Source organism: Oikopleura dioica, chromosome XSR (assembly GCF_907165135.1).
Source record: "Oikopleura dioica chromosome XSR, OKI2018_I68_1.0, whole genome shotgun sequence".
Taxonomy (NCBI): Eukaryota; Metazoa; Chordata; class Appendicularia; order Copelata; family Oikopleuridae; genus Oikopleura; species Oikopleura dioica.
This window is the reverse complement of record NC_137294.1, coordinates 1,484,547-1,503,212: the sequence shown is the minus strand read 5'-3', so window position 1 is coordinate 1,503,212 and position 18,666 is coordinate 1,484,547. Positions and strand designations below refer to the sequence as shown.

Sequence of the window (18,666 nt, the reverse complement as noted above, 5' to 3'; positions counted from 1 at the left end):
TAATGATTTCAAGACGGTTAAGATTAAAATTCAAAAGAGTATTGGGTTCTATTATAGCTATAATAGGACGGAATGGTGAAATGATGATGCTTCGTGTGAGTAGTATAAAACACGTATTTCAAAAACATTTGCGCAGAAAATGGCGGTGAGAAAACAAAGAAAAAAGAAAGATGATTTGAGAAAATATGCTATAGTCACGGTGTAAATTTTTGAAGAACAAAACAGTTCGTTTGGGATCCTATATAAAAAGCTAGAATGATCGTGAAGTTTAGAAATTCGAATTTTGAAAAGGTTGAAAGTTGTTATTCACTATGATTCACAACTTGTGAACATGGAATTGGCGGTTCTGAGATACGTTTGACCTGGTGTTTGCTCATGAATGCAGCTGACAGTAGTTGGTGTTCTTTTTAGAGATCGAGAGCGTCCAGGTCGAAGCTGCTGTCATAGTGGGATGGCGGAGACATGGACTGGTTGGAAGACGAACTATGGTCGAAAAATGAATGGTCGAGGTCTTCAAAGGCGCTCCGCTTGTTGTTTCTATCCATCCACGGAAACGGCATGAAGTTTGTGCCAGATGTTTTATCATCCAAAGTCCCGAAAATTTTTCTAAAGAAGATTTGTTAGCAAAAGAAAGCAGAAGTCGTTCTTACTTCGAGGTGTAGGATTGGAAGGCGTCGACTAGGTCGTCGCCAGGATTGCAACTTGAAGGATCGAATGCGTCTGGGTTCTGGCAAACTGCTTCTTCCAGAATTTCGGCTTCAGTAAGCCCTCCTTTCGTTTCTTTTTCCGCGGGAGCTGTAGTCACCGCTTCTGACGCCTATAATAAAGAGATGAAGCTTATAGAGGGAATGAGATTTCGATAAACCACACTCCTTTTTCGTTCGTTACCTTGTTGACATTTAGCGACTCCATTTTGCGCTGAAGGTCCTTGGCAGGCCTTCGAACTCCGAGCACGGGGCGATTTTCCGATCCGAGATTCATTCTAAATTATAAATGGATAAGAGCTTGTCAAGCAATGAAGTTTTTCTTTGAATATTATTCCTCAGGTTCGTCAAAGTCTTTTCCAGCTGCTTCTGCATCCTTCATGCGCCAGAATCTATGCCACATGCCCGAGTTGTCAGGATGAACGGCAGTATACTTTTGTTTATATTTTGGCTTTTTCATGTTTCCAAAAAATCTTTTCTAAACGCTAAACTTTCTTTCAATTATTTGAACTGGTTTCAGAAACACTTTCCTTGACAATTTCAGCATCTGCTGTAGATTCTGTAAAAGAGACTATCCTCACCCCCGAGGATAGAATACCCTTTATCACAGTACTTCTCAAACCCTTGTTCTTTCCCCAAAAGTCCAAAACCAACCTAAAAGCCTCGTATTTTTTTCTAAAAATCTCTTTGCGCGAAAAATAAAATGAACGAATGAACGGCCGTCCATGTGTTTTCCACGATGGCGACTTTCGAGTCGACCGAGTCAGATTTGAGATAAAAGTTTTACCTTGCGTAAGGGTCCCACCCTCGATTAACGATTTCGTCGCCAAACTTGCCAGCAACATATTCTACGTTTGCTTCAACTCGCGATGCGGAGCCCTGGAATCCTTGAACGCGCTAGAAATTAAAGTCAACATCGATCATTATCGATAGTCAAGGCTTGGAAACAGTGGAAAATTCGACAGAACTTCCGGAGGACTCTTACCATGTCCGAATAAAGCACCTGGCTGCCATAAGGCCCGAGTTTGGTAAAAAATGAATTTGTCTTTTCTGGGAAGTGCTCTTGCCATCTGACATCTCCGAGATCGTTCTCGTCGTGACCTTTTTTGATTCAAATTAAAAACTCGCCACTTTTGCTTTACCTTCATAGTATTTCTGCCAGTTTGGATCCATACAACGAAATCTGATGTTATTCCAGGCGAATTCTACTTGAATAATGAGCGTTTCGTGGTAAGCAGTGTTCCGAGGACCGTACGTTTTCCAGGGGCGTTTTTGAAACTCCCACATTGACATGTTGTAGTGCTCGTTGATCGGCTCTTGCGCCATTTTCGCCTTCACAGAGGCGATACTGCCGCTTCTGATTATTCTTGGACGGTCTGAGTGTTTTACCTTTGATTTGAGTAGTCGCTCTCCAATCTGGCATTGTACAAGTCGACGGGGTCGTTGATCTTTTTCGATCCCGGGGGCAGCAAATGGGGCAGTATGTCTGGCCGCTTGTAATAGTTTTCGAGCGCCGGGTTGATCGATTGCTCGATGGACTGGTTGTACTGCTGGTTCATGCGCTTGAAGAAGCGATTCGCCGATTCCGAGTTGCCCTTACAGCGAATGCACTGCTTCACCGTCGATCCGCGGATCTTCAGCATTCTGCGAGAAATGATTTTGCACATTTTTTTTTCGAAATAATATATTATTTAATATATTTAGTAAATGTGAAGCGGAATTGTCGGATTTTGAACAAGAAGAAGAAAAGATGAATATTGCACAAGTTGGATAAATATAATTTACAGTCGTAGTTTTACAGAGAACTTCTCTTGCGAGATCTTTGATTGGCATTTGCTTGGATTAGCGGAGTTTTTGTCATTTTGCGAGTTTGTGATTTGGTTTTCTTTGATTGTCTTTGCGATTAGGTTTATCTTTGAAGTTACAGAAGAAGAAGAGTACGTTGAGTAACGAATTGATTTTTGCTTGGCAGGAAGACGCATCTGATCAGGGTTCGTCTTGGCGAGTCTGGAGAAGGGAGTACGACTGCTCGTCTTTTGATTTGCGCCGGAAACCGCGCACCAGCGCTAAGAAAAGACGCTCAACTGGATGTATAGTTTAATAGAACTCACTTCCGACAGAGATGGTCCCTTCGTCGTCCGACCAGCTGTCTTGGACGTTGTGGTACGCCTTTCGCGGACTCTTGCGATTGAGCATTTTCGATCGCCGGATCGCCACGGCCAGCCCTGATAAGAAACGAACAAGTAAAACTATCAGAGGCAAATAAATTGTACTCACCGATTACTAAGATTAACAAGGACGTAAAAGCCCACAGCGGCTCACCACTTTGATTTACTTCGTCCTGCAGCGATTCTTTCTTCGTGACTCTAAAATTGAATAAGCACTTGAAAGATGAGATCTTTTCCTTGCCTGGAAGGGTCAACTGTCGTCGTAAAATCGTCGTTTACTGTGCTAAAGGCTCCTTCAGTGCCGATTTCCGGAAATGACGTTTCTTCGGCATTCTTCTCTTCGGAGTATTCATCTTCAGTTTGTGCATATTCGCCCATGTCATTATCAGTCAGCTGAGTCAACGGTGGCTGCGTTTCGCCACTTTTAACTTTTGTTGGATAGATGACACTTGGTTCAGGAGCATTTTCCGGCGCTTCAAAAACTGACTGAGAGGAGCTTGTCTCTTGCACTGTCGCTTCCGTTGAGCTGGCACTTGTTTCAACGATCGGGGCGCTATTCTCGAGGATGTCGGTAATGTTGGAGACTTCGATTGGCGCTTCAGGAACCTGGATCATTTTGTGAATTTCTTCGAGCGGAGTCTCGTTGTTTTTCAAAATCTCCAAAGCCTTCTTAACTGTCTCTGCCTGATCATCAATTGTTTCTGGGCAGATTTCCGAGTCCTCTTCGACGGTTACTATTCCAGCTTCTTTCACCAAAGCGAGGCTGTATGCGCCATTCCCAAAGACGCGACCTTCATTGTTTCCGCCAACTTTTGCGTGTTCTTTGATCCAGATCTTGATGGCGGCGGAGTTGCTGTCGTTGATCTGCGGAATCTTCACCAGATTTCCCCATGCTACGGCAGCCATCGGATAAGTGCCATTTAAATCGCCTAGTTTAGAAAGATAGCAATTGCTTTCGCTTATGTTAATCACCTTTGAACGAGAAAAAAAGATGTTTCCACAAGCAACTTGTGGCGATTTTTCGAAGACGTCGCACTTGCTGCTCGTCTGTGCAAGGATGGTACATGAATACAATCGCACCATGCTCGAGAGCATGAACATATCGAAGCGGAGGAACCCAGTAGTATTCGCCGTATTTCGGCCATTTTGGCGTGTGATGGCCAGAGACTGGAATCCCGTTCGGATAGCCTGACTTTGGATAAAAATTTTCTCGCTCGTCGGTTCTACAAACGTGGCCGCCCGTGTCCATTTCTTTAAAAAGTGCGCTTAGAAAGGTGGTCATTAATTGAGCTTTACCTTGAGGTTTTATATACAGAAGCTCGGTTTGGTTCTGTATCGGCCATTTCACATCACAGTGCCACTCCGGACAGGTTTTCCAACTATCAGGAGTCCTGCAATTTTCGGGAAGATCTTGCTCCGCGTCTGTGACTCCATCATCGCAGAACTCGCTCGATTCTGATTCGACCGAGCTGATTAAAAATATCAGCAATGCGATTATTTGCATTCTAAAGAAAGAGCAATCAAATTTCATTTTCAGGTGAGTCCTGTCAGGGCAGAGTGGTACATACAGGGCAGTGCAGTAAGTTTCTGTGGAATAGATTAAGTTACTTCTTCACGAGGATCTGTCCGTCGTCCTTTAGCTGATAGACGTTGACGATGTTGGACTCAGCACTGTGAAGAGCGATGAGACTCCGGCGCACGCTGAGCTCGAGCGAGGAGAAGTTGTGGTTGTGAAGAGAAATGAAGGACTTCACGTGAGGAGGTTCGTCTCGCTCGTCGTAGGAGAACTCGTAGTGTGTGAGGCGTTGCTGCGTTTCGTCCTCGACGGAAACTTCTAGTGCAAACCCTTCTGCAACTTGGTCCCGCACATGATAAAGAAATAAAGCAAAATCAAGCACACGATATTCTGAATTGAGCCGGTACACCTCTGCTATATGACGTCCTTCTTCCTCCTCACCAAGATCACTCGGCCACATGTCGTCGTAACGGAGAATATTGAGGTGCGTCTGTGTAAGAGTGCAGCAAACAGGACTGAAAAATAAAATCATTAAGGAACCCTTTAGTCCGGTCTTACTATGTCCAGTTTGCTTCTTTCAAACTCACAAATACCATTGGCGCATCATCGTGCGTAACGAACTGTTGCAAATCGCCAATGGAAGATTCCAGTTCATCCGATAATTTGCTCTTCGGACAACCAAATGAGTCGTCGTCTTCGCGGAAACAGTATTTCTAGGGACGAATTAAAAATAAAGTCCAATTTCGATTTCCCAAACACTCACCACAAATAGACGACGGACATAATCGAGAGCCGTTTTAAGCGACACTTGTGGATCATCTTTCTGGATTAAGTGCTGTGTGAAGCCATGTTTTTCGATAAACTCGCTCCAGGCAGATTCCCCATCTTTTTGCATGCTCGTTGGGATGCATCGGCTCTGAGTTGAGATATTCCATGATGTTGTCTCTTTTCGAAGCGACATACACTTGCAGGAATCTGCAATAAACCCTGATGCAATTGACAATAGTACTTTTGCTACCTCATAATGAGCTCCTCATCTTGGTCGTGTTCGTTATCTTCGGACAGTTCTCCTGATTCTGGCGGATCGAGCCTCTCGTACTGAACGATTATCCAGGAGGAAAACGCCACAGCGCAGCGGAAGAGATCGTCCATTTCACGAAGAAACATAGTGTTCTTCAAGATGAGTTCAGCAGCGCGAGTTTCAATGTACTCAAAGTTAATCAGCACATGGTCAGGAGCGAGCAGTTCGAATAACTATATTTCATTTAAAATAGTAATCCAAAAAGGGACGAAGTAACCTTTGGAAGCCGACACAAAGAGGACACCGTATGGATGAGCCCATAGAGCTTATCTGCAGCCTGCATAAAATTCACCATCGACAATTTCTGAAGCTGGACATACTTGTTCGCCATATCGGCACACACTTTCTTGTAGGGCTCCAACGGAAGATAATTTTTGAGGAAGGCAATCAACTTGGTGCTTTTTATTCCCCAAAGATAAAACATTATGAAATGATTGCTCATTTCATGCGGGATGTGATGAGTTAGTGGGCCCAGCCCGTGGTTCCACGTATTTCGCATTTCTTCCATGCACAATTGCAAGTAGATGATGGTTAGTTCTACTGCACACACATAGGTGCAGTATCTTAAGACGCAGCTCAACCCAATTCATTATTTATTAAATTTCCACCTGTGGATGACTCTCATATTTTCTTTTAGCGCGTTCATTTTGACCACTTTTTGGTCTAATTTTCTTCCATCTGGCGAAGATATGATAATCATCTCCGAGAAATCCCGCTTGAGGTAAGCCTCTGTTGGGAAAAAATCGAATTTCAACGAGAAAATCGGCACAATTCCGAATCCAAAACCTTGAACCGTTTCGTCTTTGAGTACCATCACAAGAATGCTCGTGTTCCTCGTTACAAGCGTTTCTATGTTCGGCTCGCGAACATTTTTTGATATGTCCGGAAGGCGACCAAAGAATCGCACTCGTTCGTCGATTTTGCATTCGTGGGAGGAGAAGGACCAGTGCATCGAAATGCACGGACTTGGAATTGTCAAGTCGAAGTCCGGAAAAGTGTCTATTGGGCGGCTCTGACCTGAAACGAGTTTGAATCTTATCCGTGATTGTCAGAAAAGGAACCTGTACGAACATCCAGAAGTTTGTAAAAGCCATCACTGCCATCAATCCAGTACGCTACAGCGAGGACGTGACCATCATCTCGCCAGCAAAGGGCGGAGATTTTGTTTTCGTCGAAACTAGCGATCTTTTCGAAGACCCAAACACGCTCCAACTTTTCATAGCGATGGAGAAGCACCTGCGAGCCCTCAGTGGCGAGAGCAATCAAATCGTGCCTGGGCGAAAGCGCCATTTCTGTAATGGCCTCGCGAAAACGCTTGTCCGCACCGAATTTAAGCGGCGTCGGATTATCCACTTCTTCTGCCATACTTTCCGCTCCACTCTAATGGAAACAGACATAAGCAACAAATTTTCAAAAATGTGACAAGTTTATAACCAAATTTATGATACATGGAACGAATATGGTGGAATGGGGTAAGTGGCAGCTTGTCGATAAATGCAGCTGGTGATGTGCATTTTTCTAATATTCGAATGGATCTCATTCTTCTTCAGAAAATTCGTCGGAAGAGACACGCGTAGTTCCTTCTGTTACACCAGTTTTCTCAGATCCATCGGTTGTCATCAAAGTATAACTAAAAAAGAAGATACAGTGTTGAAAATAAGCTCTCAAGAAACCCTTGGGTGGCTTCTTCGGTAGCTTCAGGATCGTATTCTGTATGTTCGGTAAGGGAGATTTCCCCGTTTGACTCTTCATTGATATCGCCAAAGGGACCATTCAGCAAAGTGAAGTCTTTGAGGCTTTTCAACATAATGTCTAGTTTAAATTACTACGAGTTATGGAGCCATTCCGAAATACTTGATCTCTTTCGCTGGGTTTTTGAGTGCGTACGTCCGCCCTGGCTTAATAATGAGAGCTTCCATGTTGTTTCCGGACAGCTTCAATTTATTTCCATCAATAATAGCCTCCAGAAAACTGATTGTGGGATGATTGTGTCAAAAAACTACGTTGATAAGTAAATGCAAGCATCACGCTTTCCTTGTAGGCTCAAAGAAGATCACCAGTTGGTCTTCTCCAACTGACGCGGGTTTCTTAACTCCTTTCGGTCCAAATGCAATTCTCCCTTTCATAAATGCGTCTGTTCGCATATCGACTCTCATTAGGTACTCTTTGTTGCCGATATGTTCTGGTTCAAGGAGCTCAGACGCAGTTCGCTCAATGCCGTCCTTATCTTTCCATGCTTCCTGGACTCGTCCGTATTCAAAAACCGACATCTTTGGGCTGATCTAAAAATGAAATCAAGGAAGAATCAAGGAAATGAAAGTGGAAGATTCGAGCGAATGGCCCAAATATAAGATTAGTATCGTCTTTGGGGTTTTACAGAAAAAAAAATTAAAAGTTGAAAGGCAATGAACTTATCGTATGAAATCGTAGCCGCTGAACTAATTTCACTTGCGAACAGCATTTATAGTAAATTTGTTCCAAGTGAATATATTGCTACGATTTCAACGGCGGAGCCTTCCGGATTCGAATATGGAAGAAGATGATAGTTTAGTTCAGAGGATAGAGCAATAATTAAGGAGGTCGCATGAGGTCAATATCTTTGATAATTGGCAGCATTCAAAAATGACGGAGCAGAGATGCACCCAATCGTCTAAGGGCACTAGAATCATGGTGTAGCATAGACAGACTAGTAGACGTAAATAAATACAATCAGCTACCAGAACTTGTTGAATTTCAGCTTTACGGAGAAATCTCTGGAAGGTGACTGTATGAAATCAGATTTTGGTAACAAAGGTGGCATCGCGCGACTGCGCCGGCTGGTAAATGGGGTTGATAGGAGCTTGGAACAAATCGGGCGTTGAACGATGGTTAGAGCGATTGCTGCCGCTCAAGGGCTTCGTTGAGATAAGCGTCACGTCACTAGAACAATTCTACATACCAATTATAACTTTAGAGCGTTACCTTTCACGTGACTGATCAACAGAACGCTGGCGTTTTCGCTCTTTCGACGAGAGGGTCAGACTCTTGATGTGCTCCGAGACTGGCCTCGAGCCTTGCTTCGATGAACTTTCACGAAGTTTTGCTTCAGAACTTTTGACTTTGTGGCTTGTTTCTTTTGAGGGAGGCAGGGGTGGTTTAGCGAGAACAACTCGAGCTTATTGTTAAGAGTTATGGGAGTGTGTCTGAATGCTTTGGACTTACAGGAAATTACAGGCGCGGAGTTATTGGTGTAGCTTGTGGAATTGGTATTGGCGGAAGAGTCCGACTGTCCAGAGCGATAGCGCCGTCTGTCCCCGCCGTAGCGTGACACATTGGTCCCGACAGGGGGCTCAGCCAGGGACATCAGTTTATTGTAGTTGCGGCTGCTATCGGCGCCTGAAAACAGCTCGTCGATTTCGAAAGAAAGTAATAAGACGAACCGAATTTAGGAAGCTCTGTGACTGGCACCATTTTTCTGTTGTTCCCTTTGGTCACAGATATCATTGGGCTGAGAAGAACTGGCTCGCTGTTGCCTCTAGAATGCGTCGAGGACGGTTGTTGCTGCTTTAACGCTGACTTGTGGCGGATTGAGATGCCTGGTGAAGAGCTCACGGATAAATTATCACCAGTAGACTTTCGTGAACTCGTTGTAGATGCCGGTGCTTTAATTAAATTGTCAGAACAAAAAGTTATCCCCAGAACGCACCAGGGGGAGGCTCGAGATTTTTCGATACAGCCATCAAAGAGTCTTCATCCTTGATGATTTTTGACCAGTGAGCTTCCAAGTACTGTTTGACCTTTCGCTCGGCCGCTTTTTCTTTATAGAGCTTTTCTGGATTGAGCATCCTGCTCTGGTTTGTCTTGCGAGATAGCGTCGTTCCTTGACTCAGAGCAGAGTCGTTCTTTTGACTAAAGAATTCATTCAGAATTCATATTAATGACATTTAAGAGGGTTTACCTGTAACTAGAGTGAAATGCCATGGGTTCGCAGTACTTTCGAAGAGTGCGGATTTCGCGGGCAAAATCTCTCATCTTCTCAAAGTTGATCAAGCCTTCAACCTTGGTATCGTTTCCCAAATGGATGAAAGTCAAGTCCTTTTTGACAACAGGTACAAAAGGGATGAGGGGCGGAACTTCGTTCTTCTGCTTCAGCGAGCGATAGGTTGAGAAGTTACGCGAAGGTTCCATCAAGGCCTAAAATCGTAAGTGTCTGTTTTTTTTTTTGGAATTAACTGTACCTTGAGTTCTTCGAATTTCTTGCGATTTTTGGGACTGACAGCGGTCCAGGTTTGCTTGAGACGCGCGACGGCCGTATGATCAAGCCCGGAAATGATTGCGAAGAGAGAATTGTAGTTTTTAAGTTCTTTTAGGTGAATGCAAGTTTGAATGAACTGTTTGAGACTGTTGGCGCGGCGGTGGAGATTGGTTTCTTGGAGCACTTCGTGCACCACCCAAAACATTTCCTCGTTCACCAGCGCTTCCAAGCTGTTCATCTCCTTTAAAATATTGATAGTAGCAGAAAAGAAAAGATGCTATACCTTGATATGAGAGGGGTCTTTCTGGCCGCCGATGCGATGAAAAATGTCGTTGACGTAGTCGGTAGGTAGTACGTTCCGGAAAATGTTGTAATCGCGTATTGTTAGTTGAAAAGCGAGCTCGTAGGTCGATAGGTCAAGGAAGGATATGTGGGATTCTTTCACCAATTCTGGGGCTAGGTAATCCGGAACTAAAAGCGTATTAAATAGAGTTTTGTTGAATAAGGACGATTGGAACATAAAAAACGACAAATAATGAACGGAAATCTTACCAAGTGGAGCAGTTTCTTTGAGGGCTTTGAGGTAGTATCGCTCATTGAGGCTGATTTTTGATGAAAGATCGGCAACTTGGTCCGGGAAGCGCGACTGCTTGATCGAAACATCCTAAAATTGACGATCACGCCGTCTTTGACTTATCGAGGCTTTGTACCTGGCAGGAGACTTTCGAGAGAGAGTACTGTGGCTCATTGTCTGATGTGAGCCCTTGTATTTCATCCTCTGCGTAGCCGAATTCTCGGAGTGCCATGCGAACAACTATATGTGCGAAATTAAGTATTAACGAAAATGTATACGAATCAAATACCTTCTTTAGCTGTCGTCTCTTTTGTGATGGATAAGTACTTGTATGTTTGATCAGAGCGAAAGATTTTGATTGCCTCAACGTCCGGCAAATCTAAATTGCAGTTATCACCTTTTCTTCTGCTCGCTCTATATTTTTTTTAGAAAATTAAATCGAATCCTAATCAAGTAGCTTTTTGCGCTTGATTCAAAATCGACATCATCATGGCAAAAATACACTCGATTGGTATTTTTATAATTGAAAAAGCATGCAAGATCAATCAAGAGTTTTTGATTTTAGTGGTCAAAATTCATATGTAACGATAAGCATAATAATATGCAGCGATGATAAGCCGAGAGCGACTTTCTAGCGAGAAATCAATCAGGTTTTGTTTTGTTTACCCTTCGGGAGAAGCATTTTCATAAATAGATTTCCTAGAAGACATGGTCACCAATTATCACCAACAAGAGCGTGCTTTATAAGAACTAGCTCTATTCACCAGAGTAAATCTTCCGTGTAGTTAATATACGCACCTTGAAAGTCCTGATCAGCCTCAGGATCGCGCGAGTCAATGGAGCCATGAGCGCTTTTGTTGAATTTCGGCGGGTTAGGTAAAATGGAAGGTTTTTCTTTTTGATTTTTCTTCGTTCCAAAAATATTCCAGCTCGAGAGGCTCTTGGATGTTTTCTTCACTTTTGGCTCCTTGACTGAACTCATTATTTTTGGCGTCGATTTTTGATGCTTGATCTCGGCCGCCATTTTCTTGAAACCGAACAGATTCGTCCTCACGGAAAATGTCATGTCCGTATGCCGCTTCATCGTTTTCATTGCGATCTCGTAGCTCATCGTTTCGAAGTTTCGATCGTTCATCGCCAGGATCATGTCGCCTCGTTTAAGTCCGGCTGAGTCCGCCGGGCTTCCAGCGTCCACAGAGCTTACATACAAAGGATAGCCCTTTTCTGCGCCCCCCATTACTTTGAAGAAGAGCTCTCCTTCAACATCTTTTCGCACCATTTTGATTACACGCTCTCGAGGCTTGCTTTCGCAAACCAAATGCAGCAGATCACGCTCTTGAGGGAGATTTTCTTCTTCCAGTCGTCGCTCGAAGCTCTCGAGGAATGTAAGCAGCTCTCGGTTGGTGTCGAAATCGCAGAAATGCTCGTTCACCCAGAGTGAGACGACGCGAGTAACGTTTCGCCTGTAGCTTGGCTGCTCGAACCACTGTAATAGCGTGTCTCCAATTTGCGAGAGGCTCTGGAGAAAGATGCGCGACATGAGCAAAAAGTCCTCAATAAAGAACTTGTCCGCTTTGGAATCGTGCTCGAGGAGATAGGTCAACAGCGCTTTTGGCGTGCCACGAATTGCAACAGGACCGTCCATTCGTTTTTCTTTCACGAGACAGACTTCGCCAGTGACTTGATCAAGGACGTCGATCATATTCTCCCGGCCGCGGTGAAGAATGTCGTAGTACTGTGCTTGCTCGATGCAGACGAATTGGGCGTCCGGCTCAAGAGAAACAAGAGTTCCCCTATGATACTGTTTCTCAAGGGAAGGTGTGACGCCGAAGGACTTGCCAACTTCAAGCAGTTCTTTTCGCCCATCGAGATGACGAAGCTCTACTTTACCGGACAACAGAACAGCCCACGAGTCTAGCTCTTCTCCGTCCCCTAGAAAAGACAATCATAATACGCCGTTAGAAAAAATAGGCAGTCAGAAAGTCGAGCCCACGGGCAAAAGAAAAGCAACTCCGCAATTGTCTTACCTAGAACTGTCTGTCCCTTCTCCTCTACGGAGACGTAGACCATGTGTCGGCACAGCTCCCGCCTCACCGGTCCAGTAAGGTTGTTGAACGCCGGCAACACTTGCAAAAACTCATGGAGCATGTCAATTTCCTCCTCCGTTCGCTCATCTTTTTGCTTCTCGAGCGCGTCCAGCGCCTGATCTTTTATGAGCAGACTCGGACAAGAGGAGCGCAACGAGTTGGGAAGTGAGCCTTCCTCTCCGTCTGAGTCGCCATTGTCTTCGAAGTTCAAATTGTAGGAGTAATAGTCTACTTTTGGGAGTTACATTTTGCTCAAAAGCTGACATTTTTTAAGATAATATTCCCGTTCCTGAGTGAGATGGCGAGTCATTAGACGCAATCGAGCTTCTGACTCGAACATGAGGGCGGCTAGGACTCAATGTTGGCGTCACCGACGTCGTCGATGACTTTCTACGCGCCCGCTCAGTATCGATGACGATCAACTCCGAGGGCTCCACTGTGTAGCACTGGGAGGGACGCTTCGAACTGCCGCCAGCGGGTGGCTCCTGTCCGAAACATGCAGGTGGATAGAAAACGGAACCAGTGGAGAAAACCGCGCCGGATAGGAGGATGAACCAGGAGGTGTACTCGTCACCTTTTTTGAATAGAATAGAGTTGGGAGGATAATATTCGTAACGCGCCTTCGTCGAGTATTTTAACAATTCAGAATCCGGGCGAGACTTTAGCGATGATAACGTCTACCACAAAGTTCAACAACTATGTAACCAAAGAAGAAGATATTTTCTAATAAAGTGTATGAACTATTCCTTGAAGGTCTTCTGTAATGTTTGAATATCTTGCTGAGTGCGCTTGGAAGGCGCTTTTCGTAGCGCTATCAAAAACTCGCCTGTAAAAGTTGCACTCATCGTTTTCGCTTCTTTGGGTTGATATAACTAGCCATTCTTTTTCTAATCCGATTTCTGAAATAACACGATTCTATATTTAGTAATTTGCGAATTCGATATATCTGCGGAGAAGGATAAAAAGTAGGACACGGTAAGCTTATCGGTCAAGGGCAGTCTGTTATTATTTACATGAACAGGAAATTCTAGACAGTTGAGAAGAAAAAAGCTGGAGAAATCACGTAACTTGGCAGAGTAGGGGCTATCTTCGATCCTGTCGCAAGGTTTTGGAATCGCTAGTCGATATCTAATGTTGGATTATATTTTTCAAACATTAGGCTAGTAGATTATAGACTCAAGTAAGCCAGAACTCTACGAAGTACAGTCTTGAATAACCCTAATCAGGACTCATAAATTTGCTCTTTCCAAATTTCACCTCGCCTATTTCTTTCTTGAGCGTTTCACGAGCCTTTCAGTATTGAAAAATAAATTCCCAAGCAATCTCTTTCTAAGTAAATAATGTTCAAAACCAGCCTTTGATGTCTTCTTGGCAAGAATACCGACGGCGGGGATGGACTTTCCATTGTGATTTTTCGATCTTGAGCTGACAACCGCGGGACCTGCTTCTTTCTCTCTCGCCAAAAGGATTCTTTGCTTCTCTTCTTTTTGGCGTTTTTCCTCAAGCTGATTTTGAAGTTTCGACAATTCCTGGAAGTTGAAATATCGAGATTATTATTTTATCAAATTTCAAACCTTGTAATGAAACTTCGTATCATTTTTAAGCTTTGTCGGGTCAAAGACATCTTTTGGAAAGTTGGAGCCGCCTTCTTTGATGTTGAAGTAGTCGATGAGCTTGGAATAGATTGAAGGGTTCCTGTAGGATTTCGCACTCTTGATTTGCTTGTTGATGTTCATTCCTTTCTTGTAGCCGTCTAACATTTTGAAGTACTGGACTTTCGAGTTCTGGTCAATTTTGCCAGTTGGAGGTGGAGGAAGTTGGATGCTTATAGGAAGCCCAGCACTAAGAGACGGTGTCTATTGGGCCTTAAAATTTTATTTAAATACCTGCTCATCCTTCTCAATTCCGAAGAAAATTCGGCCGCTGCATCGGCATTGACAATCTCCTCTTCATCCATACTGGCATCCCCGTCGCCAACTGTAATCACGTCCTTTCCATCGACTTCCATCTCTCCAGACGACGATGCTCTCGTTCTTGAGCCAGGACTTCCGGAAGCAGAGTCCGAATCTGAGTCCGATCCATATCCGCCAAGTCCGATCAAGCCAGACATTTGAATACCGAAACTGAAGTAAATATACTAAAGGCGAAAGAATCAGAATTAAAGAATTGCTATTGCACTGATAGACAAATCACGATTGAGTAAAACGATAATGATACTATAGCATGGTAATAGTTTAATAGGGGAATTAGTAAAAAAATAACTAGCTCGAAACTATCAAAACTGCAAATTTTCTCTGGAAAAAAGGGAAAATTATCGTGGAAGTCGAGCTAAACTTAGATTTAGGAACCAGGTTGGTGACAACTGAAATAAGCCTAAATTCGCCATCGCGAAATGGAAAAAAAAAGAAGATTTATATAGTCTAGTTTGAGTTTTGTTCTTGCTGAAGATACTTTTTGTGATAATATAAGAATGAGTAGAGGCTGGGTAGAGGCTAGAGATGCGGATCTGGAAGTGTGAGTATGTTAGAGATTTGGAGAATGAGAAAATTGCTCGGAACCGAAAATAGTAAAGAGATGTATTTACACACAATCATGTCTTCAATTCAATCCTTCAAACTAACATGAAGATACGAGGAACTACATTACCCGGAAATTCTAGAGAGCATTATTTTCAGAAGAACCGAGAATTCGTAGTTTCTATTTTCAAGTACAAATTTGCATGTAAAACACATCTCCCCGTAGAAGTAAAGAACTATCAAAAAACTGCGAAAAGAATAGACTAGATTTTAAAATTAAAAAACAAAAAAACTAACTAGAAAAGCCTTTTTAATAACTTGCATTTAGTAAATACTTCGATCAAAAGACGAGTTGACGATAAACGTTTATTTTGAAAGGTTTATTATATTTTTAAGTTTTTGTTAAAGGTTTTTCGTCATTAAGTGAAAACTTTTCACTCTCAAGTTTGAATATTGATCAGAATTTTTTGTAAAGCAGTGAAAAAGGTCGTCCGTGTTGTTTCTTGTTGGTTGGTGTTTTTTTTAAGAAGCGGGTTATAACTTTCATTATTTTCATCTTTTCGGTTATTGTCGGAGAGCAGATATCATATAATCATAAGGTTTCTTTGTATTTGTATTCATTATTGCGGAATTCATATTTGCAGTTGTAGTTGTTGGGGCGGGTAAGGGCGGTTGTGTGTTTTTCTTTCTTTCATTCTAGCATTCTAGTTGATGTAGTTGGCCAACCAGCGGAAGCCCTCGCCGTAGCCCTGCTTCTTCAGCACCGAGCACATGAAGAGCTCGATCGGGCGCGTGTTCAATTCGTCTATTCTCGGCGCGTTCTTCCCCGTGGTCGCCATTTGGAAAAAGTGTCGCAGCTGTTCTTCGGAGCAAGCGCCCGGCTTGTCGATTTTGTTGCCAAGAATGAGGACGGGAACGTTCGCCACTTGCTCGTCTGTCAGAAGCTGGTCCAACTCAGCCTGAAATTAAAGGGTAAAAGAACGGACGACTTGAAGGGTTCTTGAACACAAATGCTAGGGGGCGGTAAGTGTAATCTAGAAAAAGGGGATGAAAGACCAACCTTGGATTCGTAGAGACGTTCTTGGTCGGCGCAGTCGATCATGAAGACGATTCCGTCGACGGCTGGGAAGTATTCTTTCCACACTCGGCGGGCCTGCTCGTGACCGCCCAAATCGAAAGTCGTGAATTTCATTCCACCTAAAGACTATTTTAAAGATCTTGAAAAGAACAAGGCCGTTAGAATGTCTTCAAGCTGGATAACTGACCCATGGAAAGCGTTTCAGAAGTAGGATGCAGTGTTGGCTCGTGGATTCCCATGCGGTCGTCTTTCAACATGTGAAGCAAGGTGGTTTTACCGGCGTTGTCGAGTCCGAGGAACATCAATTTTCCTAAACAGCATTTCACATACTTAGTTACAGAATCAGATATCGGGAACCTCGGTAGAAAACCTGAGTCAGGTTTTAAGGAGCTCAAATGAAAAGCAGCGTAGCGGCTTTTAGAAAACGAAGCTGAAAAGACCCAGATGTTCTGAACCTGAGTCAGGTTTTCTACACAGGTTGCCGATCCCAGTACAGAATTCCTTACCAGATTTGTTCATGAGGCCGAGGCCCTTCAGCACGCCAGTAAACCAGTCCCACAAAAACATCTTTCCGAATTCGTGTCAGTCTAATCCGAAAAGACGATGAAGAATTTCTCGAAAATTTAAAACAAAAGAAAAGCTTAAAACTGGTGATGATGGTCCAACTTGGTAAATAGACTCTCGCCTAGCCAAGAGACAAAATAACATGTCTAGCTTGATATTTTTAGCGAAACTAATTTTCAAGAAATGATTTTTAAATCTCAATATAAAGAAAAATCAATTATCTTAATTCTATAGAAAAATTGAAGTTTCAGATCAAATTTTACAGAATTGTTTTTATTTTTTTTGAATAGTACTCGAAAAAAATGAGACTTAAAAATTTTTCTTAACAAAAATAATAATTTTGGAGATCAAAAATTAAATAATAACAGAAATAATCATATTTATCGATAACTGAAAAGTGTTCTTTGTTAAATTAATTAAGAGATTAGCGATAATTGAAGAAAAGCTTTTAGATTTACAAATAATTGAATTTGAAAAGACTAAAAAAATTAACATACGGAAGAATCTTCGTGCTGGAAAGGATAATCTCTTATTTTGGTATTTGCAAAGTGTAATTACTGAAAAAGGGCGAGACTCTGAGTTTGTTGGATTTTAGTTTTGGAGATTTGAGATTTGTTTCTCGCCTGGTGCCACGTCAGCAGCGGGTCGGGCCGCGCGCGCCCGCCTCTCCGCGAGCAGGAGTCCGGCCCGGCCCGTCCCGCCGCGCCAACTCGACTCGAGCGAAGAGCCAAGCGCGGAAAGTACCCGTTTTCTCTGTTTCTGGGTGGAACTTGCGCCTCGAACTCGCCAAATCGCACTTCAAAGGCGCCGCCCAGCCAATCACCACCCTCCCAGTGACTCACAAATGCCAGCGGCTCGACTCCGAGAAATTTTAAATTTTGATAATTTCAAGAATATAACTTTTTAAATGAATTCAGGAAAAACTTTTCGTGTTCTATTTATTAAAACTACGTTTTTTAAGAATAAATAATTACTTATAATTTATTCGGTTTCTTAGAAAAACCGTTTCTACATGTCAGTAATAACCCTGTTGATTTACTGAAGTCGTGATTGATTTGAAGTTGATGACAAAGGTCAGGTGATGCAAAAAAATAGCTGCAAAACAAGATGAACTCGCAAGGACTCGGGACTCTCTGAGATTTTCAAGCTTGAAAATATCAGTACGAAAAGTCAGGCAATAAAATAAATAGATATTTATTAACTCTCATAGTTGTCAGGGCAAATAGCAGCAAAGACAGTGTTCAATAGAGACAAATTTTGCGCAATAATTACTTTAATTATTTCAGAAGTGAGTTAATCAATAATTATTGAGAGCAAAAAATGGGATAAAAATTTAATGCAACCTTTCGACGATATTTTTCGATGGAAAAATAAAGAAGAAAGAGGCCGCGGAAAAATTCAAAAATCAAAACGATAAATGGAAGGTCAACAAAAAAGGATGAAAAGCTCGCAAAAAGGAACTAAACGCCTGGAATTGTTGAAGATAAATGGCAGTGGGAAAATAATAGTTCCCTGATTTCGCACTAAAGTTTTTAGGCGATGTGTATTTTTTTGTTCTTTTTTTTTTAAATTTTTTCATGTTTTTTTTGTTCTTTTTTCTGTTTTTTCATGGAGTGTTTTTCTTTAATATTTGTTTCCTCCTTTGGAAATGGTCATCGTCTCGTTCATGTTTCCATCTTCTTCGGATTCAAGTCCAGCAAAACCTATTCCATCGTTTTGATTACTGACATAATCGAAGAGAGCGTCTTACCTTCGTAATCGACTGACTTGGAGAAGGTTTCATGCTGCTTGCAACGAGAAAGGATAGCCCGTCGCCCTTCAATGCCTTCTGCGGCTCTTTGCTTTTGCTCTGCGGCGAGTAACGATGTCTGCGAATCGCTGATCATCTGCTTGATCTCCTCTGCCTCTCGGAGAGGACTGGACAAGCGCTTCGCGACGAAGGAGATCTCGGAAGCTTCTCCCGAATCGGATTCGTCATTTAATTGGTCTTCTTTCAAGCTAAGAGCTGTATCTCCTTCGATTTCGAAAGAGTCGTTCAAATCAAACTCCTCCAGCTGTGCCTGAACGATGAAAGTTGATTCAAATTCTCCTCTATGTTTCCAACTATCCAATTCCGAAAATAATGACTTACTGTCTTGCCGAAT

General features: G+C 42.8%; 7 protein-coding genes across 8 annotated transcripts; all 7 read right to left on the bottom strand.

The window, feature by feature from the left end:
- Positions 1 to 23: 23 nt before the first annotated feature.
- Positions 24 to 1,021, bottom strand: LOC145707467 (uncharacterized). The gene is made up of 3 exons (XM_081784998.1): positions 889 to 1,021; positions 651 to 817; positions 24 to 606 (listed from the first exon to the last, which is right to left on the bottom strand). The coding sequence occupies exons 1-3, from the start codon at positions 979 to 981 to the stop codon at positions 408 to 410; spliced, it is 459 nt and encodes a 152-aa protein (XP_081641124.1). The 5' UTR covers positions 982 to 1,021; the 3' UTR covers positions 24 to 407.
- LOC145707466 (uncharacterized) lies at positions 1,017 to 2,350 on the bottom strand. Its single transcript, XM_081784997.1, has 6 exons — positions 2,094 to 2,350; positions 1,847 to 2,052; positions 1,690 to 1,805; positions 1,492 to 1,601; positions 1,238 to 1,358; positions 1,017 to 1,158 (listed from the first exon to the last, which is right to left on the bottom strand). Exons 1-6 carry the CDS (start codon positions 2,345 to 2,347, stop codon positions 1,036 to 1,038), a joined length of 930 nt encoding a protein of 309 aa, XP_081641123.1. The 5' UTR covers positions 2,348 to 2,350; the 3' UTR covers positions 1,017 to 1,035.
- A 41-nt stretch (positions 2,351 to 2,391) lies between these two features.
- LOC145707300 (uncharacterized) lies at positions 2,392 to 4,995 on the bottom strand. The gene is made up of 8 exons (XM_081784807.1): positions 4,982 to 4,995; positions 4,481 to 4,903; positions 4,169 to 4,377; positions 3,845 to 4,123; positions 3,114 to 3,801; positions 2,982 to 3,070; positions 2,816 to 2,929; positions 2,392 to 2,770 (listed from the first exon to the last, which is right to left on the bottom strand). The coding sequence occupies exons 1-8, from the start codon at positions 4,993 to 4,995 to the stop codon at positions 2,691 to 2,693; spliced, it is 1,896 nt and encodes a 631-aa protein (XP_081640933.1). The 3' UTR covers positions 2,392 to 2,690.
- On the bottom strand, positions 4,962 to 7,757 carry LOC145710324 (anaphase-promoting complex subunit 4-like). The gene is made up of 8 exons (XM_081788062.1): positions 7,324 to 7,757; positions 7,143 to 7,265; positions 6,531 to 7,099; positions 6,078 to 6,486; positions 5,687 to 6,032; positions 5,407 to 5,642; positions 5,152 to 5,363; positions 4,962 to 5,101 (listed from the first exon to the last, which is right to left on the bottom strand). Exons 3-7 carry the CDS (start codon positions 6,832 to 6,834, stop codon positions 5,204 to 5,206), a joined length of 1,455 nt encoding a protein of 484 aa, XP_081644188.1. The 5' UTR covers positions 6,835 to 7,099; positions 7,143 to 7,265; positions 7,324 to 7,757; the 3' UTR covers positions 4,962 to 5,101; positions 5,152 to 5,203.
- A 26-nt stretch (positions 7,758 to 7,783) lies between these two features.
- Positions 7,784 to 13,209, bottom strand: LOC145707297 (rap guanine nucleotide exchange factor 2-like). The gene is made up of 16 exons (XM_081784804.1): positions 13,204 to 13,209; positions 12,663 to 13,041; positions 12,305 to 12,604; positions 11,076 to 12,209; positions 10,944 to 10,976; positions 10,567 to 10,656; positions 10,414 to 10,517; positions 10,256 to 10,367; positions 9,987 to 10,174; positions 9,687 to 9,944; positions 9,407 to 9,642; positions 9,155 to 9,357; positions 8,889 to 9,110; positions 8,671 to 8,844; positions 8,431 to 8,623; positions 7,784 to 8,388 (listed from the first exon to the last, which is right to left on the bottom strand). The coding sequence occupies exons 1-16, from the start codon at positions 13,207 to 13,209 to the stop codon at positions 8,244 to 8,246; spliced, it is 3,777 nt and encodes a 1,258-aa protein (XP_081640930.1). The 3' UTR covers positions 7,784 to 8,243.
- Positions 13,210 to 13,352: 143 nt separating this feature from the next.
- Positions 13,353 to 14,505, bottom strand: LOC145706576 (SAP30-binding protein-like). 2 transcript variants are annotated; one of them, XM_081783995.1, is made up of 5 exons: positions 14,251 to 14,505; positions 13,939 to 14,206; positions 13,720 to 13,893; positions 13,589 to 13,654; positions 13,353 to 13,493 (listed from the first exon to the last, which is right to left on the bottom strand). In XM_081783995.1, exons 1-5 carry the CDS (start codon positions 14,472 to 14,474, stop codon positions 13,482 to 13,484), a joined length of 744 nt encoding a protein of 247 aa, XP_081640121.1. In that variant the 5' UTR covers positions 14,475 to 14,505; the 3' UTR covers positions 13,353 to 13,481. The 2 variants fall into 2 exon arrangements, with proteins under 2 accessions (XP_081640121.1, XP_081640122.1); XM_081783996.1 differs by lacking the exon at positions 13,589 to 13,654 and having other exon boundaries at positions 13,353 to 13,459.
- An 11-nt stretch (positions 14,506 to 14,516) lies between these two features.
- LOC145706577 (small COPII coat GTPase SAR1B-like) lies at positions 14,517 to 16,618 on the bottom strand. Its single transcript, XM_081783997.1, has 4 exons — positions 16,465 to 16,618; positions 16,146 to 16,268; positions 15,941 to 16,077; positions 14,517 to 15,839 (listed from the first exon to the last, which is right to left on the bottom strand). Exons 1-4 carry the CDS (start codon positions 16,523 to 16,525, stop codon positions 15,585 to 15,587), a joined length of 576 nt encoding a protein of 191 aa, XP_081640123.1. The 5' UTR covers positions 16,526 to 16,618; the 3' UTR covers positions 14,517 to 15,584.
- Positions 16,619 to 18,666: the final 2,048 nt, after the last annotated feature.

Bases quoted from the DNA above. Each gene is read 5' to 3' on its own strand.
- LOC145707467 (XM_081784998.1), bottom strand. From the start codon at position 981: ATGAATCTCGGATCGGAAAATCGCCCCGTGCTCGGAGTTCGAAGGCCT. The intron at 818-888 runs GTAACGAACGAA...TCTTTATTATAG, and splicing joins AGTCGCTAAATGTCAACAAG to GCGTCAGAAGCGGTGACTAC. The intron at 607-650 runs GTAAGAACGACT...AATCTTCTTTAG, and splicing joins TTCCAATCCTACACCTCGAA to AAAAATTTTCGGGACTTTGG.
- LOC145707466 (XM_081784997.1), bottom strand. From the start codon at position 2,347: ATGCTGAAGATCCGCGGATCGACGGTGAAGCAGTGCATTCGCTGTAAG. The intron at 2,053-2,093 runs GTAAAACACTCA...CAGAAGCGGCAG, and splicing joins AGCGACTACTCAAATCAAAG to TATCGCCTCTGTGAAGGCGA. The intron at 1,806-1,846 runs GTAAAGCAAAAG...GAATCAAAAAAG, and splicing joins CTGGCAGAAATACTATGAAG to GTCACGACGAGAACGATCTC.
- LOC145707300 (XM_081784807.1), bottom strand. The intron at 3,802-3,844 runs GTGATTAACATA...TTTCTAAACTAG, and splicing joins TCTTTTTTTCTCGTTCAAAG to GCGATTTAAATGGCACTTAT. The intron at 3,071-3,113 runs GCAAGGAAAAGA...ATTCAATTTTAG, and splicing joins ACGACAGTTGACCCTTCCAG to AGTCACGAAGAAAGAATCGC.
- LOC145710324 (XM_081788062.1), bottom strand. From the start codon at position 6,834: ATGGCAGAAGAAGTGGATAATCCGACGCCGCTTAAATTCGGTGCGGAC. The intron at 6,033-6,077 runs GTGGAAATTTAA...CTGCGTCTTAAG, and splicing joins AATATGAGAGTCATCCACAG to ATACTGCACCTATGTGTGTG. The intron at 5,364-5,406 runs GTAGCAAAAGTA...GGTTTATTGCAG, and splicing joins GATGAGGAGCTCATTATGAG to ATTCCTGCAAGTGTATGTCG.
- LOC145707297 (XM_081784804.1), bottom strand. The intron at 12,605-12,662 runs CTCACTCAGGAA...GCAAAATGTAAC, and splicing joins TGCGTCTAATGACTCGCCAT to TCCCAAAAGTAGACTATTAC. The intron at 8,845-8,888 runs GTTCGTCTTATT...AGCTGTTTTCAG, and splicing joins CACAGAGCTTCCTAAATTCG to GCGCCGATAGCAGCCGCAAC.
- LOC145706576 (XM_081783995.1), bottom strand. From the start codon at position 14,474: ATGTCTGGCTTGATCGGACTTGGCGGATATGGATCGGACTCAGATTCG. The intron at 13,894-13,938 runs GTTTGAAATTTG...TTCAACTTCCAG, and splicing joins ATACGAAGTTTCATTACAAG to GAATTGTCGAAACTTCAAAA. The intron at 13,655-13,719 runs GCTGGTTTTGAA...CAATACTGAAAG, and splicing joins TTGCCAAGAAGACATCAAAG to GCTCGTGAAACGCTCAAGAA.
- LOC145706577 (XM_081783997.1), bottom strand. From the start codon at position 16,525: ATGTTTTTGTGGGACTGGTTTACTGGCGTGCTGAAGGGCCTCGGCCTC. The intron at 16,269-16,464 runs GTAAGGAATTCT...AATGCTGTTTAG, and splicing joins CGGCCTCATGAACAAATCTG to GAAAATTGATGTTCCTCGGA. The intron at 16,078-16,145 runs GTCAGTTATCCA...AATAGTCTTTAG, and splicing joins TTCTGAAACGCTTTCCATGG to GTGGAATGAAATTCACGACT.